The 19,468-nt window shown below is 42.4% G+C and overlaps 1 protein-coding gene across 1 annotated transcript in view; it reads right to left on the minus strand.

The window, feature by feature from the left end:
• The window catches only part of RELN (reelin), a 534,390-nt gene that overhangs the window by 312,634 nt on the left and 202,288 nt on the right, over positions 1–19,468 (minus strand). The window contains exon 8 of the mRNA XM_033958706.1: positions 4,885–4,936. Coding sequence (XP_033814597.1) covers positions 4,885–4,936 — 52 coding nt within the window. The remainder of the gene's footprint in view (positions 1–4,884; positions 4,937–19,468) is intronic.

A 19,468-nucleotide genomic window follows, 5' to 3' on the forward strand; every position in this document is an offset into this window, starting at 1 on the left:
AGCAGCCTATGGTTATACAGAAAGTGAAAATGCCATTTTTCTAGTCATTTAAGTCAATGCAATTCAAGTTCTTATATTCCGCTTCAATCCAATTAGGTTCAGTGTGGATTACAATCAAGAGAACCTCAACATATAAAGGAAATTATAAAACTTAAATTCTTCTAGAATTCTTCAATTCTAGAATTCTTCAAGCAGGTTTTAAGTTTATAAAAACTAATGCTGGGTTCTACTAAACCATCGAAGAGCTTCTTACCGTGGACCAGTGAGGTAAATGCTCTGATGCTCATAGGAACTGAAGGAATTCTAGATCTAGTTACATAGAACATAGAAACATGATGACAGATAAAGGCCAAATGGCCCATCTAGTCTGCCCAATTGCAGTAACCCCTATCTCTTCCTCTCTCTAAGAGATCCCACGTGAACTCAGCCACAGTCTCTGTCTCCACCACTTCTTCCGGAACACTTTTCCACACATCTACCACCCTTTCTGTAAAAAAATCTTTCCTTAGATTACTCTGGAGCCTATCACCTCTTAACTTCATCCTATGCCCTCTCATTCCAGAGCTTCCTTTCAAATTAAAGAGACTCGATTCATGCGCATTTACGTCACGTAGGTATTTAAATGTCTCTATGATATCTCTCCTCTCTAGCCTTTCCTCTAAAGTATACATATTGAAATCTTTAAGTCTGTCCCCATACACCTTATGACGAAGACCACACACCATTTTAATAGCCATCCTCTGGGCCAAATCCATCCTTTTTATATCTTTTTGAAAGTGCGGTCTCCAGAATTGTACACAATATTCTAAATGAGGTCTCACCAGAGTCTTATACAGGGGCATCTATAACTCCTTTTTCCTACTGGTCATACCTCTTCCTATGCACCCTAGTATCCTTCTAGTTTTTGCCGTCACCTTTTCAAACTGTTTGGCCACTTTAAGATCATCACATATAATCACATCCAAGTCCTGCTCTTCTGTCATGCACATAAGTTCTTCACCCCCTAAATTGTACTGTTTTTTTGGGTTTTTGCAGCCCAAATGCATGACCTTGCATTTCTTAGCATAAAATTTTAGCTGCCAAATTTCAGATCATTCTTCGAGTTTCGCTAGATCTTTCTTCTTGTTATTCACACCATCCAGGGTGTCTACTCTATTGCAGATTTTGGTATCATCCACAAAGAGGCAAATCTTATCCGACATCCATGTCGTGGTTCTTTGTGAACCACGTCTCTGTGATTGCCACTATATCCAACTCATCTTCTTCCATCACAGCTTCCAGATCCAGAATCTTGTTTCCCATACTTCGAGTATTAGTATATACTGCTTTCCAGACATTGCCCCCTTTTCCCATCGGTTTAGAGGTATTCAGTGATTTACACAATCTGAGGGCTTATACTCACCTGGGGGCTTTGATCACACTGCTCCACCACTTCTATTTTAAAGCCCTCTTGAGTAGATTAGCCAGCCTGCCACCGAAGACACTTCTTCCCTTCTTTGATAGATGTATACCATCCCTGCTCAGCAGCCCTTGGAAAATCATCCCATGGTCCAGGAAGCCAAATCACTCTTGACAACACCATCCACATAGCCACGCATTCATCTCCAGGATGAGTGCTTCTCTGGCCTGACTCTTACCCTCAACAAGAAGGATGGATGAGAATATCATCTGTGTACCTGACTGCTTCACCTTCTCTCCCAGAGCCACAAAGTCACTTTGATGAGCAGCATTGGATAATAGTCATCAGGCTTGATGAGTCTTGGCAATCTCTCCGTAACATCTTGGATTTTGGCACCAGGCAGACAGCATACTTCCCGGGACATCATATCTGCTCTTCAGATGGATACTTCTGTACCCCTCAGAAGGGAATCACCAACCACCACTACCTTACGCCTCCTAGTGATCATGGATCCAGCAATTTGGGGGATTTCAAGCTTTGGTCCTTCCTCTCCCTGGGATATTCTCATCTCCACTTCAAGGACAGCATACCAGTTCTTCAGTTCAAGGGCAGTTGGAGTCACAGTACCAATCTTGCAGGGATCCGTAATCTGAGTCCAGCTGTCTTCCCTCAGCACAGCCTCTTCTTCCCCACTGCTGGAAATCTTCAACATCTCATGAACCATTTCATTGATGTACCTTTCATTCTCATGGATGCTTCTCAGTCTTGCCACCTCCTCTCTCAGTTCCCTTACGTTCTTCATGAGGGATTCAAGCAGAAGACAGCTTACACTTGGAACCACTCCCTCTGCCTGGGTAATATTTTTGTCTGCACAGAGACAGAAGCTGTAACCTGAGCAGCAGCTTTGGTGACACAATGGTTCCCAGCCATACTGCGGTTGCTGAAGTACTTACGCCTGGATGCATGCGCTAAATATACGTGCGTGCTAACTGCTAACGCGTCCATAGACTTAACATGCACACGTTAGCGTTTAGCGTGTGGTTAGTGAGCGCTAAAACACTTAGCGCACCTTTGTAAAAGGAGCCCTAAGCCTTAGCTACTTTTATTTTGACAATTGATGTTAGCTAGATTATTGTACATGTATTCTTATTACAATGTCCTAACTTAGCAATTATGCACAATGGCTATAATCAAATGCCATAGCTTTATATTATATTATATTAAGATGCTGGGACTCTTTTACTAAAGTACGTTAAGATTTGCGGTTAATGTGGCTTAATGCAGGATTTTTCTGCACCACAACTGCAAATTTAATGTAGCACATTTTAACATTTTTATTTTGCAGGTCGTGAGCTAATGTTGTCATTAGTGCCTGGTACCTGCCTAGAGTTAACGGAAACAACTAGGGCCGGATTCTGCAAATGGTGCCGGTTGTGTGTCAATCACATTATGGTGCCGTTTGCAGAATCGCGGCGAACGTCAAAGGTCGATGATGGAAATGTAGGCCAGGGTTTTGAAGGCCTACATTACTGAAGCCTATCTTTGATGTGAGTCGTGTCTACAGAAGCACCTAAGGTCATTTCCGTCGTAAACCACGCCTACTTTGATGTGATGCTGGCAACATTTCTGTAGGTGCCTACATTTTTTTAAAATGAGTTTTTAATTGGTGCAGTCATTTACTGCGCTGATTGAACCAATTAAATCAATTAAGATAGGGCATTCTGGGGGGAAGGGAGGGGAGCAATGCCCCCGGTGAGGGAAATTTTATAAAATACTTTTAATATCCAAAATATCAGAAGGATGTAGATTCTGCAAATTGCCAGGATCAAGGAACAAGCGGAGACAGTCAATGATGGAACAAAGGATAACCACTGGAATCACATAAGGTGTACTCAAGATGATGAACTTAAAAAACAACCTTACATGGTTGTGTTTTGGTATGTGCTTGCATCAGGGGTCAAAGGGCAGATGAGAAATAAACAAACAAAGCCGTGTATTCCAATAGGAATAATTGCACTAGGGCACCTACCAGTGCCTAATTTACAGCACCGTTTAGAGAATTTGGGCCTTACTGCCTCCTATTTATGTATAATGTCCTAGCTGGCTAACATGTCCCTGCCCATTCTCCACCCATGCCAAGTCCCCTCTCCAAATTATTTTTGAAAATTCAAGAGGTTTAGAATATGGAAACAGAACAAATACCGCAAAATGTGTTTGTGCAGTAGCCTGTTTTCATACACTAATCACACGTTTAAGGCATTACACTCTTTAATAAAAGGGCCCTACTGTGCTTTGTATTGTATTATTCCACCCACTTTCTGAATTTTATTATAGTTCCTCCCCTTCCTAATCATGTCTATGTCAAAATTTGTCTTTTAATGCAAATATTTTTAGATTGTAAGCCACCTTAAATTGAAATTTGTCGTTGATGCGACGTGTATGTTTTATGTAATTTGATTTGATATGTAAGTATGTAATTTGTTATAGTGTGTCTCTGAAGTGTTTTGTACGATAAATGTAAATGTTTTTATTTTGTATGTTAATATGTAATTCGCCTTGGATAAGGGCAGGTGAGAAATAAACAAACAAACCTAGAAGGATCCCCAGTGGGCGGGATAGTAAATAAATAAACTTGAAACTTAAAAAAATAATAATAAACTTTGTGTCATCAGAGTATCGCAATTGAAAAATCATGACATATAACATCAGAAATTTCATGAATAGGAAGACATATCACGATCTGATAATGATCAAAATGCACACTTCAAGGCATAGTCACATGGGATTTGTTTCTTATCGTGTTTGAAATTCTGAAGTTGACTTCAATGTGCATAAACGACTAGATTACTGCAACTTGCTTCTCACAGGTCTTCCACTAAACCATCTCTCTCCCCTTCAATCCGTTCAAAATTCTGCTGCACAACTTATATTCCGCCAATGTTGCTATGCTCACATTACCCCTCTCCCCAGGTCACTTCACTAGCTCCCTATCCATTTCCACATACAATTCAAACTCCTCTTATTGGCTTACAAGTGCATTCACTCTGCAGCAACTCAGTATCTCCCCTCTCTTATCGCTCCCTAGGAACTCCGTTCATCGGGTGAGTGTCTCTTATCTGTACCCTTCTCCTCTACTGTTAACTCCAGACTCCGTCCCTTCTATCTTGCTGCACTGTATGCCTGGAACAGACTGCCTGAGTCGGCACATCAAGCTCCGTCTCTGGCAGTATTCAGATCTAGGCTAAAAGCCCACTTTTTTGAGGCTGCTTTTAACTCTTATCTCTTACTCACTTGGAACGTACCAGTGTTTGTTTTATCATTCCCTCTGTGAGAAATTCCATAACCCCTATTTGTCCCATTTGTCTATTTTGATTAGATTGTAAGCTCTTTTGAGCAGGGATTGTCTCTTACATGTTTAATGCACAGTGCTTTATACGTCTGGCAGCACTCTAGAAATGATAAGTAGTGGTGGTAGTAATTCTTACCAATAGAAAATTGCAGTACAGAAGCTGTAGTAGTATTAAGGGCAGTGGTAGTCTGTAAGAAAACAAATAAAAAGAAGAATTGAGGATTAGAAATATGGGCAAAACAATATGCAATAGCTCTATTTTCATTCATGAGATATTTTGGTTATTTGACATTTTCATTCATGAGATATTTTGGTTATTCTACTGTCATGGAAAACACTTGCATTACAAAACAGACACCATGCTCATGACACTTAGCACTTACCGTATTTTCACGTAGATAACGCGCACCCGTGTAAAACGCGCACACGGGTATAGCGCGCGGAAAACACAAATTTATGTACAGAAATTTTTATATACCGCGCACACCCGTATACCGCGCATGCTGCCCAACTCTCCTTTCGCCCGCCCCGACTCTCCTCTGGAGACCCCGACTCTCTTTACGCCCGCCCCGACTCTCCTTTCCCCCTTGAAGTCCTGTCCCTACCCTGAAAGCCTGATGCCCCCCCAACGTCCGATTCACCCCCCCGCAGGACCGCTCGCACCCCCACCCCGAAGGAGCGCTCGCACTCCCACCCCGAAGGACCGCTCGCACCCCCACCCGAAGGACCGCTCGCACCCCCACAGCCTCCCCCCCTCCCCCATGGAGAAGCTGTCTACCTTGTTTCCGGGTGCCAGCGAGCCCAGCTGTTTCCTCTGCCGGCGGTCCCGCCCCTTCTCTGAGCCCTGCTGCGCTGCTTCCTCTTCCGGCAGTCCCGCCCTTTCTCTGACGTCAGAGAAAGGGCGGGACCGCCTGAAGAGGAAGCAGCGCAGCACAGGGCTCTGAGAAGGGGCAGGACCGCCGGCAGAGGAAGCAGCTGGGCTGGCATCCGGAAACAAGGTAGACAGCTTCTCCATGGGGGAGGGGGGGAGGCTGTGGGGGTGCGAGCGGTCCTTCGGGTGGGGGTGCGAGCGGTCCTTTGGGGTGGGAGTACGAGCGCTCCTTCCGGGTGATAAATCGGGCGTCGGGGGGGGGGAAACTATGTAAAAATAATTTTGTACAACGCACTCACGCGTATAACGCGTAAGGTTATGCGCGGTTTGTAAAAACCACGTATAATACGCGCGTTATATGCGTGAAAATACGGTAATTACAGGCCAGCCAGTAGTGAATTGTATCATCTTTCAGTTCAGTCAGGATGTGTTATATCTCATTAGTCTTGTCTTGACATATCATAGCAGTACCGTTGATTTACTCTAGCTGACGTGGATTCATGTAGCTGTTTCTTAGGATGACCTCGGAAGTCGTGTACCCGAGTTCTAAGGCAACAGATAGAGTTTCACTGGTGTGCTTAGGAGAAATAAAGCAGCAGAAGGTAGAACAGACTGAAGTGATGGGCAACAACTCTCACATGGATGACAACAAACGAGAATGAAGAGCTAGGAACAGATCCAGCCTGGGCATGGCTACCAACAATGACAGTGGAAGTGCTCCAAGGAGTGAATGTGCCACCACATCTCAAAGATGAAAAAAAGGTCAACTTTATTATCCTACAAATACAGCAGGGGAATGAGCAAAACTCTGGTAAAACTAAAAATATAATGTCAACATGTACTTTGTGTTAGCTTCTTCCAAAGACATTTTTTTTTTCTTAAACAATGAAATTGTACATTACAATCAAAATGACATAGTAAGGACAATTCTATAACAGTGCACTTCTGTGGCACCTATTCTATGAAGGGTAATAGGCGTGTTCAGTATTTTCTTTTATAGAATACTAGTGTACCTGGTAACTTATATGCCTATAATTTAATTTATAAAAAATCTCCAACAGTGTGCTTATTCAATGGTATTACTGAAAGAGTGATAATTCTTACAATGCAATGTAAGGATAATCTTATAAGATCATCCCTTAAAAACTCTCCCTAGAATCTTAAATTTTCATGGGTCCTCAGAGATGTCACCATTATATTCAATAAGTTTCATAGTATATGGCATATATACATTTTGGTATATGCACCAAGTGATCAATATATGGACAAGAGCCGTACGAAGGGATAAATAGCCTTGAACCCCCCCCCCCCCCCCGGGTGAAACATGTTGGCTGATTAGTCCCTGTGAATCTGACCACTTAAACTCAAGCTAAGTCTTTTAATATTCAAAACATCTTTGAGCAATGTTGGTTCACTTCACTTATTCTATTTATAGCACTCGATACATATCGGACCCGATGAGGACTTGATATATAAAGCCATATACTATGAAACTTATTGAGTATAATGGTGACATCTCTGAGGGCCCATGAAAATTTAAGATTCTAGGGAGAGTTTTTAAGGAACGATCTTATAAGATTATCCTTTCATTGCATTGTATAATTTAATTTAGGCACAAGCTGATGTAAGTCTTCATGCCTCATTGCTAATTTATAGAATTTGATGCTATGTGCTTAAGTATGAGTCCCGTCTACACTCCAGTCTACAAAATCCTGAGTGGAGTAGAACGGATACAAGTGGATCAATTTTTCACTCTGTCAAAAATTACAAAGACTAGGGGAAATACTTTTAAAATCAATAGGAGGAAATATTTTTTTCATTCAGAGAATAGTTAAGCTCTGGAACGCATTGCCAGAGGTTGTGGTAAGAGTGGATAGCGTAGCTGGTTTTAAGAAAGGTTTGGACAATTTCCTGGAGGAAAAGTCCATAGTCTGTTATTGAGAAAGACATGGGGGAAGCCATTGCTTGTCCTGGATCGGTAGCATGGAATGTTGCTACTCTTTGGGATTCTAGAATCTTGCTTACTCTGAGATAATGGAATGTTGCTACTCTCTGGGTTTTGGCCAGGTACTAGTGACCTGGATTGGCCACCGTGAGAACGGGCTAGTGGGCATGATGGACTGTTGGTATGACCCAGTAAGACTATTCTTATGTCCTTTTGTTCTCCACCCAGACTATTCCTAGGGGTTCACCATCTGTCAAACATGTGCTGTATAAAATATGTGCATATTTATAGAATAGTACTTATGCAGAATTTTGGCATTTAAGCATGCAAGTGCACACCTATATGCATATATCCAGTCATTCTAATCATTTATGTGCATATTTGGGGCATACATGTTTCAACCCACTTTATAGAATTACCCCCCCCCCCCCCAGCATGGGCTGAATTGACCCAAATCAGATTTTTAATCTAAAAGAATGTGGTTTCCAATTTTATTACATATTTGATATACCGTCTATCAAAGGTTACATAGACAGTTTACAATACTAAACTTTAAAAAGAAAGGAAAGGCATTCATAGTTAAAATATCAAGGACAGATCAGACAAAGACATTATGGTAACAAAGGAGCCCGTGGGAAAGGATAAGTAAAGTACATCGAGATAAAATAAATTAAAAGGGAGTAAAAAGGGGCAGGGATAACAATAGGGAGTGGTATAGCGCTTCTTAAAAGTGGTTATTACTCTGGCCAGGATTGTTGATGGGACTTCCCGTTTTGTTTTCATAGCTGGTAGGCATCCCTAAATAGGAAGGTCTTTAATTTTATTTATTTATTGTTCTCCCAGGGGAGCTCAGAAAGGTTTACATGCATTTATTCAGGTACTCAAGCAGTTTTCCCTCTCTGTCCTGGCGAGCTCACAATCTATCTAACGTGTCTGGGGCAATGAAGGGATTAAGTGATTTGCCCAGGGTCACAAGGAGCAGTGGGGGTTTGAACCCACAACCTCAGGGTGCTGAGGCTGTAGCTTTAACCACTGTAGTAAAAGTCAGCCAAGTATAGGACAATGAAGCCATTGTGACATCACTGATGAGGTTAGGCATTGGTGGAATGAGGCATTATGACATCACAATACCACCTCTGGTTAGCAGAGGCTGAAACTTTTCACACTACTTATTTATTGAACTTTCTATACCGTTTTCCCAGGGAAGCTCAGAAGGGTTTACATGAATTTATTCAGGTACTCAAGTATTTTTCCATGTCTGTCCTGGTGGGCTCACAATCTGTCTAATGTACCTGGGGCAATGGGGGATTAAGTGACTTGCCCAGGTCACAAGGAGCAGTGTGGGTTTGAACCCACAACCTCAGTGTGCTGAGGCTGTAGCTTTAACCACTGCGCCACACTCTCCCTTCATCTAGTCTGAATTTGCCAAGGGATTCTTCAAGTCTGATATCTGACGGTAGAGCATTCCATAGGGAAGGGGCTGTGACAGAGTATTTTTTAAGCTGCGTCACAACTAATCTCGGGGCTGTGCCTGGAGGACACCTGGAAATGTGTGGATCAGCAGGCTTTGATGAAAACATAATCACTTCCTATGTTTAAGCAAGTGGAGAAAGAATGCCGAACATGGCTCAAGATATTCCTTCCAATCCTATGTAGTCACGTGTACATGCGTGTGTGTATCTGTGCTGTTTCCAGTGGCATAGCGAGGGCGAAAGGCACCGGGGGCAGTGGTGCCCCTCCCCCTTCCTTGTCACTGCTCCCCTTCCCCTGTTACTTCTAGTTGTTCACCCCCCCTCGCGATCAACAACAACGTGCTCCTCACGACCGCGGCCTCTCCCTCTGACATCACCTCCTAGGCGCAGCACCCAGAAGTGATAGCAGCGGGAGCCGCCACAGTCGCGAGTTTGTGGCGCAGTGGTTAAAGCTACAGCCTCGGTACCCTGAGGTTGTGGGTTCAAACCCACGCTGTCCCTTGAGACCCTGGGCAAGTCACTTAATCCCCACCCCCACCCCCGTTGCCCCAGGTACATTAGATAGAGTGCGAGCTCGCCAGGACAGAGAGGGAAAAATGCTCGAGTACCTGAATAAATTCATGTAAACCCTTCTGAGCTCCAATGGGAGAATGGTACAGAAAATTGAATAAATAAATAATGCTGAAGTTGTTACTCGTGGCGGTGAACAACAAGAGGTACGGGGGAAGGGAAGGGGTGGCGCACGTGCAGCTGGGGAGGATTGGGAAGAGGCCGCAGGGGCAGAGAGGAGGAGGGGGGTGTCGCAACTCCAACGTGTTCCTCGTGACCGCGTTGGCTCTCCCCCTGACGTCATTTCCTATGCATGGCACCTGGAAGTGACATCAGTGGAAGCTGACGCAGTCACGAGGAGCCCGTTGAAGTTGTCACGGCGGTGAACAACTAGAGGCACGGGGGTAGGGTAGGGGTTTCAAGGTTCAAGTTTATTAAAAGATTTTTTAAACCGCTTATTCAGGTTTCTAAGCGGTTTACAATATAAAATTACATAAAAACACGTAAAAATTTGGGGTACTACATAACATCAAAATCTAAGTAAAAACACTGATAAACTGTACGGACCTACTTCAAACAATAGGGTAGTGGGGAAGAACTACAATTATTATAGAAAAGGTGTAGCATAAAAGGGAAAAAACAGTAGGAATGGGATGGTAACAATTTTCTTTTAGTTTTGTCCTTAAAAGGACAGTTGTTATCCAAAGGCGTCTTGGAACAAGAACGTTTTTAACTGCGTTTTAAATTGTTTTAAATCGGACTCACTACGTAAGTGGTTAGGTAGTGAATTCCACAGAGTAGGGGCGGTAACAGCAAAGTTTTTGGAGCGCAACGTATTAATTGATTTCAATGAAGGACTAATTAGGAGATTCTGAGATATTGACCGGAGAGATTTTAATGAGTCATAAGGAATTAGAAGCCTGTTGATGAAATCTGGTTGATTGTTTGATTTTGTATTGAATGTTAGAAGTAAGATTTTATAACTGATTCTATGTTCCACCGGAAGCCAATGCACATTAAAGAAAAGGGGTGAGACGTGATCATATTTTTTTGCGCCACAAATGATCTTGACAGCTGTGTTTTGAATGATTTGAAGCTGTGTGACAGGGGAGGAATGGAAAGAGGAGTGGTGCTGGAGAGAAGGAGGAGTGCTGGTGCCCGGGGTGGACTGCCCACCCCACCCCCCCACCCCACCCCCGTTCCTCCCCTTACTATACCACAGGTTGTTTCTGTGTGTGTCTAGCCTGGAGGGAAGAGGGATGGAAGCTGCACTCAAGCATTCAGCTGGTTTACAAACAATAATAATAAAATTAAAGCAAAGAGGCTGTTTTAGAAGCATTAAGTATAAATAGCCGCATTTACATGTTTAGACAGACCACACGTGTAAATGGCAATTTTAGGCCTTCTTTTACTAAGCAGGGGTAGAAATTTCTACTGCGGCCCAGGGCACTAAATGCTCCAATGCCGCTTCAATGATCATAGGAATTCTACATGGAGTCCGGGTGTGCTTAGGGGGAGGGGCGAGGTGTTGGGGTCTCGGGGGGGTATTTCTGGCAGGAGGAACTGGGCATCCCTCCTGCTGGGGGATGTTTTGGGGTGGCAGGAGGACTTAGGCACATGCAATATAAAATGTTGGGCTAGATTCACTAAGCAAACCGATCGTGTGCCGATCAGTTTGCGACCCCTTTGCGACCCCGATTTCCCTCCGACTCGATTCACTAACCTCTCCTCTGATCCGATTCCGATCCGTGCATGCAAATGAAGGGAACAGCGTGCAAAGCAGGCAGGGATGCAATTCACAAAAAAAAAAAAAAAAAATATGGACACCAACTGGGCTGACCGATCCAAAAATAAGTGACTGCTGAGGACCAGTCGCTCAGGTCCTTTCCGACTACCCTATCTTTTGCCGCCCTGCTCTCTGCCCTGCTTCTCTGCTCTCAGCCCCAATCTACTGCCTGCCATGATCTGCTCTCTGCCCCATCTCCTGCTCTTACCCCAAATCTCTCTTTCCACCCCGACTTTCCTGCCCTTCCCCACAGTGCAAGTCCGTGGTTTTAACCTGCAGGCTTAAAGCGGGTTAAAACCATGGGTTTGCAAAGAAAAAAATAGGAAAAAAAAAAAGTTTTCCGCTTTGCCAAGCATGGAGGTCTGGTGCATGCGCAGACCATCTGCAGTCAAGGAAGATGGTCTGCACATGCTCAAGGTTTGCTCTCCAGCGATCCGTGCGGTCGGTGGAGGGCGTTCCAACAATTTCCCCATTTGCATGCAGGCCTCTTGTGAATTTGTTGGCCTGCTAGCAATCGGACGCGGAAAGTTCGGTTAGTGAATCTAGCCCCTTGTCTCTGAACTTCTTGTTCATCCCCAAACTGTCACAAAACCGAGGATAATGTAGAGTCTACTGGTCTTTTCAATCGTGGTTCTATCTTTTATACACTCTAATTGATTTGGTTCATCTTAGCACATCATTAACATTGAGTATATTTTAGTGCCTCCAACAGCAGGAGATAAAAAGTCAACAGCTTTTCAGGCGTTGGAGGTGAAAACACACAGAATATCACTATTACAGCAGTGTCAAAACAATTTTCAGAATTAGAATATGTAAGGGAAATAAGTTTGCTTGCTGGTGTTTAGAAAATGTATAGTGTTGTCCTCAAACATCAACAACATAGGGCTCAAGTCATCCAGATTTGGGGCTCAGAGAAATCTAAGATCGGTGAATAAATATTATCGTTTTGCATGCTGAAAAATCTTAACACATTAATAAATGAATAAATAAATAATGCATGGAATCCTACCATACCAGTGTTTTAGACAGGACTCTGTTCCAAATCACATAATTAACCTCATTACAGTGCGTATTAACCGTATGCTTTTTCAGATATATACAAAGAATTAAACTCCAAAGAAACTGCCAGAGAAACTTAACAAGATACCAATAGGGAAGCAGATAAGATCAATAGGTTCTCAAAGAAATCGTTGGCTGTCTAAAACCCCTGGCACACAACAACAAGCACCACAAAGATTAGAAAGCTTACACCCTCCCTCAGCCGACCCATCGGTCTACAGAGTTTCATCCTGGTTCCTGAGGAAGGGAGTTTCCCGAAACCATGTCTGGTTGACCCATCTGTTGGCGTTCTTCTTTGCTTTTTGGGGAGTTCGTCCTTCACTTGATTTCAGCTAAGTCGGCTGCGTGTGATTCTGGCTTTTTGGGGGAGGTTCTCTTAGCGATTGTTGCCTGTCTTTATCCGAGTGGGTGCTTTGGTGCTTTATTTTGGCACTTTTTCACTGTTTGATTGATTGATTTATTGATTGATTTATCTCACACACACCGGAAGAGCCCTATGATGGTGTGGGGGCAGGGACTGGTTGTCCTTGTCTCATGATTTGAGCGCAGGAGCATTGCTCCTATCGCTGCCTTATCACACTGAGGGCACTTCCTAATCACACTAAATTATTAAGCTTTCTAATCTTTGTGGTGCTTGTTGTTGTGTGCCACGGGTTTTAGACAGCCAACGATTTCTTTGAGAACCTATTGATCTTATCTGCCTCCCTATTGGTATCTTTTTCAGATATATAGACTCACCTTCTTAATGGCACTGATATCTGAAACTGGACAGGATATGCATCCTGAACATGACACTGCATTGGTTTTTGAATGCTTGTATATATGTCTCCTGCTGCAAGTGTAAAAATCAAAAGCTGTTTTTTGGGCATGTGCTCATGTGCCAGTATTGACGGTTACGACTATTTTTGTGCATGCGAGTGTGGATTTGTAACTGCAAATGATGTGAATGGGATGTGAGGAAAGGGATAATTGACGAACAGCACCTCTGTTGACTAAGAACGTAGCCTGGACCCAACTGCCTATTGCAAAATCTCCAGCTGAAAAACCCAAAAGTTTCCGTGTGTGGCTATGATTTGCTTGCATGGTCTTCGCTTTATGCGTGAGAATATATTATTTTAGCACGTCCAATGTTCAGCAAAGGCTTGTGAGTCAGGCAGCTGGAGAGAATCACAACCAGGTGTTGGTTTGTTGGAGTGTGAGAATCTACCTCATTACCCTTCCTTTTATATTCATGAATGCCTGTGAATTGTTTGGCACCGAGGCATTGTTTGCCCATTTTGTCTTGGTGTACCCATGGCTGACTGAGCATAATAACAGAACAAACAAGGACAGAGCAGTATTCTTTTCCTTTTGACGTGTTATCATTTGGCAGTTAAGCTTGCCTGGCACACATAGGCATTTGGAGTGTGTGTGTGTGGGGGGGGGGGGGGAGGAGATTGAAAGTGACCTCATAATTTTGTTTTGTAAGTATTTTCCAGCTCCAAATTGAATTTTCCTAATTGTAGACATCCTCTACCGCCTTAAATGTTAATTTGGCATGATAACAACTTTTGGCTTGGATTGTTAGCTCTGGCTTGTAGAAAATTAATACAGCTGTTCCAAAATTATATTTACCAATCTATTTTCAAAGGGTAAATTTATACTCTTGCAAACTTTAGGCTTGGATTATATACTTTTTCCAGTAATATTTTATTTCCCGTATCCATTTAATCAGAGTTTGTTTGTTTTTTTTTTGTTAAGATTAGTCACACTATTAGAGCCTTGTTTTGCAAAAGTGCAGCCGTTGATAAAGGTAGACTTGTGGGTAGACGTGTTAATTTAGATTTAATTAAATCAGTTTTGTGAGCTGTATCTTGAGCAGGAAAGCCTTTAATTTATCAATGTTCTGAGGTTCATATGTCTTCAATAAATCACACTCATCTATCACCAAAGAAGAGGCAGTCATGCAGCTATTAATGAGACTATATTACGGAGAATTAATTGGCCTGCACTTTTTGACATCTCGATCTTCCAACAATTGTTCTACCAATCAGATTCTAAACATATTCTTTAAAACTGGTGAACAATTTTCTTCTAAAAATGGAGCATGATTACAGGCAACCTTTGAAGAATAGTATTAAAGCGATACATTCACTGAACCCCCAAATTCTATATATGGCATCTAACGTTATGCATGTACATCAGTACGTGTAGCCGATGTATATGCACAACTTAATTGATTAATAAGCCTAATCAGCTCTGATAATTGGAAATTAACACCTCTTAATTGATGCTAAATAGAATTAATTGAAACTTACGCGTACAACTTGGTAGGTGTATAGTATAAAGTATTATGCGTTATGTCCAGTATGTATATCTAAAAGTGGGTGTGGTTTGGGTAGATCATGGGTATTTTTTGCAGCTTTGCACATATTTTGGACTTATGTGCCAATGTGTGCACAATTTAGGCGTAGGCATTTAGGCTTAAAAAAAACCCAAAACCTGGCATAAATGAGTGCATCTAAAAGTTCTGATGTATAGTAGCACTTAGGCAGCACTAAGCATGATTCTATACATCACATATACAGTAGTAACAGAGTAGATGACGGCAGATAAAGACCCGAATGGTCCATCCAGTCTGCCCAACCTGATTCAATTTAAATTTTTAAATTTTTTCTTCTTAGCTATTTCTGGGCAAGAATCCAAAGCTTTACCCTGTACTGTGCTTGGGTTCCGACTGCCGAAATCTCTGTTAAGACTTACTCCAGCCCATCTACACCCTCCCAGCCATTGAAGCCCTCCCCTGCCCAACCTCCACCAAACGGCCATACACAGACACAGACCGTACAAGTCTGCCCAGTAACTGGCCTTAGTTCAATATTTAATATTATTTTCTGATTCTAAATCTTCTGTGTTCATCCCACGCTTCTTTGAACTCCGTCACAGTTTTCCTCTCCACCACCTCTCTCGGGAGCGCATTCCAGGCATCCACTACCCTCTCCGTAAAGTAGAATTTCCAAACATTGCTCCTGAATCTACCACCCCTCAACCTCAAATTATGTCCTCTGGTTTACCATTTTCCTTTCTCTGGAAAATATTTTGTTCTACGTTAATACCCTTCATGTATTTGAACATCTGAATCATATCTCTCCTGTTCCTCCTTTCTTCTAGGGTATATATATTCAGGGCTTCCAGTCTCTATAACTCCACATTAGTCTGCGCCAATTTTCTAGGTGCCATATATAGAATCAGGCTCTAAGAGGGCAATTCTATAGCAGAGTGCCTACAATAGGAGTCCATTTATAATCTCATGGCTTTCTTAGCACTTATCGCTTGCTAATTGTTTGCATGTGCTTATGCAGTTAGCACCCTTTGATGAATTCTGTCCTCAATGAGGCAAAATGGGAGGATCCAGACAGAAGTCATCCTTTTGGATGATATTACATGACTTGAAATGTTGGGTAGAAGCTCACAACTCATGCCGAGGAAGGCATGATTATTGGGGAAGAAGTGTGTGTTACTAAACTGGAAAAGTCTCGAGTTGCTTTTTTATTGGCGTTGCTTTTTCAATGATCACGGAGGAATCTTCTGCACAGACTGATGCCATTGGACAGCCTGGGAGGAAAGCATTTCTTTAAATGCTAGAAAGCCTTCTGGAAGTCTGGGGACCATACATCTATCAGCTTTTCCCTAAAGCTTGGAGTGAGATAACTGATTATCTGGGGCTGGATGGGTGAGTTGAGGTTGCTGTTGAGCTGGAAAAGGAGGATAAGAGAAGTGAGGGAGGACCTTTGGGTGAAGTGAGGAGCAGGGGGAATGGTTAGGGAGTGTCCTTGTGGGTGTGTATGTGGTTGGGGAATCCTGGAGGATAAGCTCAGATCCAGAGGCACCTGGGGGAAAAAGGGAGAAAGTTGGGGGTACCTTTTTTACATCAGGTGGATCAAGGTTGACTAGTGAGAAGGAGCAACTCATCGCCAGCAGCTGATTTGTGAGTGTTTTAATGTTTGCTCCCTTGCAGTGGGTGGGAGTTTGGGTTTGCTGTTGTGAACTTGTGTTGGGGGAGAAATTATATAACTATGTATCATGCATTTCCCTGTGTGAGTTTAATAAACATAATTCAAACTAAGTCTGTGGGGGCAATTTTATAACTACTGAGCACTTCCAGTTAGAGGTGCCAATGCCATGCACTAAGCACCAATTCTATAATGGCATCTATGTATTAGATTGCCATTATATAATACTAATGGAAATTGGCATTGATGCACCTAAAGTTAGGCATGATCATCATACCAGGTCAATAGCTGGTGGAAAGGGGCATGCCTAAATGTTCCTTGATATGCATATAACTGATAATACTCTATAATTATAATTCTATCATTTGTGTGTGTAAATTGGAGATATATTCATATCCCTCTCATGCTCTGCCTGCATGTATGCTCCCTTGCAATTACATGTTAAATCACTTACACTGTACTTTATAGAAACATGATGGCAGATAAAGGCCAAATGGCCCATCTAGTCTGCCCATCCACAGTAACCATTATCTCTTTCTCTCTCTGAGAGATCCCATGTGCCTATCCCAGGACCTCTTGAATTCAGACACAGTCTCTGTTTCCACCACCTCTTTCGGGAGATTGTTTATTGCACCTACATAACATAAGAACATAAGAATAGCCTTATTGGGTCAGACCAATGGTCCATTAAGCCCAGTAGCCCATTCTCATGGTGGCCAATCCAGGTCACAAGTACCTGGCCAAAACCCAAAGAGTAGCAACATTCCATGCTATCGATCCAGGGCAAGCAGAGGTTTCCCCCACGTCTTAATAACAGACTATAGACTTTTCTTCCAGGAATTTGTCCAAACCTTTCTTAAAACCAGCTACACTATCCGCTTTTACCACACCATAAGTTTTTATTTATATATCGCATAAAGCTTTCGATTCTATGCGGTTTACAAAAGAAGTAAAACTGACCAAAGTCAGCGAGCTGCAACATAAGAGGTTTACAGAAGAGGTAAAATTGACCAAAGTCAAAGGGCTAGAATATAAGAGGGAATGGCGGTTAACATATTTACAAAGGCTAACAATTGGAGATGGTGGAGAGGTAGGTGGGGTTGCATCTCTAAAATCTCTTTAAGAAGGACCACATAATTTAGAGAATAGGTGTGTTTTGAAGGACCTTTCCGACGTGCATGTAGGTGGTTGACGCTTTTGCCAGTTGGTTCAATTCTGGGTCTCTGGAGGTGGCTTGGTATGATAGGAGTCTGTTGATGAGAGAGTGTGGGGAGAGTGTGGCGCAGTGGTTAAAGCTACAGCCTCCGCACCCTGAGGTTGTGGGTTCAAACCCACGCTGCTCCTTGTGACCCTGGGCAAGTCACTTAATTCCCCCCAATGCCCCAGGTACGTTAGATAGATTGTGAGCCCGCCGGGACAGACAGGGAAAACTGCTTGAATACCTGAATAAATGCATGTAAACTGTTCTAAGCGCCCCTGGGAGAACGGTATAGAAAATTGAATAAATAGATGAATCTTTTCTGAGTGCATACCTTTGGTTGAGGGGAAGGTGAAAAATGGTTGTTGACGAGTAGGTCGGCCTAGCTCAGCGAAAGTGAATTCATTAGTACGCACATCAAGTGCCACTATTCTGTGCACTTACACGTGCAAGGAAAGTAACCATTTATGGAACCATCTTTGACATGCTTTCCCTGTTCTAAAATTACTCTTGTAATAAATATGAGCTTAACACTTTTATGGGGATAATTTGTTCTATTTTCACCACAGTGGATGGTTGCTTTAGATATATTTTCTATGGCTAATGTTGCTGAAATAGCTTCTTTTTGGGCTCGCAACATATTTTGTCTATCTCAATTTTTATCCCATTCCACCACCCCCCCCCCCCACACACACACAAACACACTCACCCCTCTGTCTTTTCTACATTTGTTTTAAAATAGATTGTGGCGTCCTTTACAACATATTTATTTCTCTTTTCCTTTGATTCTGTCTAGTGGGATATCACTGTGGTAAATCATGTATTTGAAGCATTGTCCTCATTAGGAGATTTGGAGGAAATTTTAGGATCAGTTGCCTAAGCAAACACAGTCAGGGTATATGTAAACGGTGGCAATTTTCAGAACTGAAAATACGTATGTGCTTTCCCTTCTAAAATTGCTGCTTATTTGTATAATCTAGCCACAGTAGGCACATGTTATAGCTCAAATAACATATACCGTGCTTGCCATATATATCACAAGATGTAAGCATGTTATAAATGTCCTAATCCCTCCCGTTTCCCCTCTCACCCCCTCTTAGAATCATCTCATCAAAATTGCTTTAGACCTTACGCCTTCAATTGTATTCCTTTACTGAAAAAGTCCAGCTATCTTTTTTGTTGTACTAGGACCAACTTCTTTAATTGTATTTCTCTTCCTGGAAATGTCCAGCTATCTTTCTGATGTAATCCGCTTAGAACTGCAAGGTACAGGCGGAATATAAGCATGTAATGTAATGTAATGTAATGTAATAAATTTCATCCAGACATACATTGCCGCTCTTTTAAATGCAGGTTTAGCAGATCAAATGCAAGAAGACATTATTTGATGCAGTAGTTTTAAAAGAAAACGCTACCTTTGGCAAGTTACACAATATCTCTGAGGAACACTCAGCAAGCTATATCACACACCATATCCACATACAGTATATGATAATACTCGCCCTGAGTCAATTATTAATTTTATAATTCAGTTGCCCCTTAGCTACTCATTTAAGCAGGTCCCTTGAAATTCTTTTGATGCAAGGAAACAACCACACTGGCAAGAGAATTACGAATTAATTTGCCTGCACTGGAACAATGTGATCTACGAGTAGGTTTGATATCATACTTTCTGTATTAATCAATCAGATCCTGTGGCCCTCTTTTACTAAGGTGTGCTGATTAGTGCATGCTAATTGATTTAGCGCGTGCTAAACGCTAACGCATGCATGTTAGTCTATGGACGCATTAGCGTTTAGCGCGCGCTAATTCGATTAGCGTTTGCTAATTGGTTAGCACAGTGTTCTT

Source organism: Geotrypetes seraphini, chromosome 9 (genome assembly GCF_902459505.1).
Source record: "Geotrypetes seraphini chromosome 9, aGeoSer1.1, whole genome shotgun sequence".
Classification (NCBI taxonomy): Eukaryota; Metazoa; Chordata; class Amphibia; order Gymnophiona; family Dermophiidae; genus Geotrypetes; species Geotrypetes seraphini.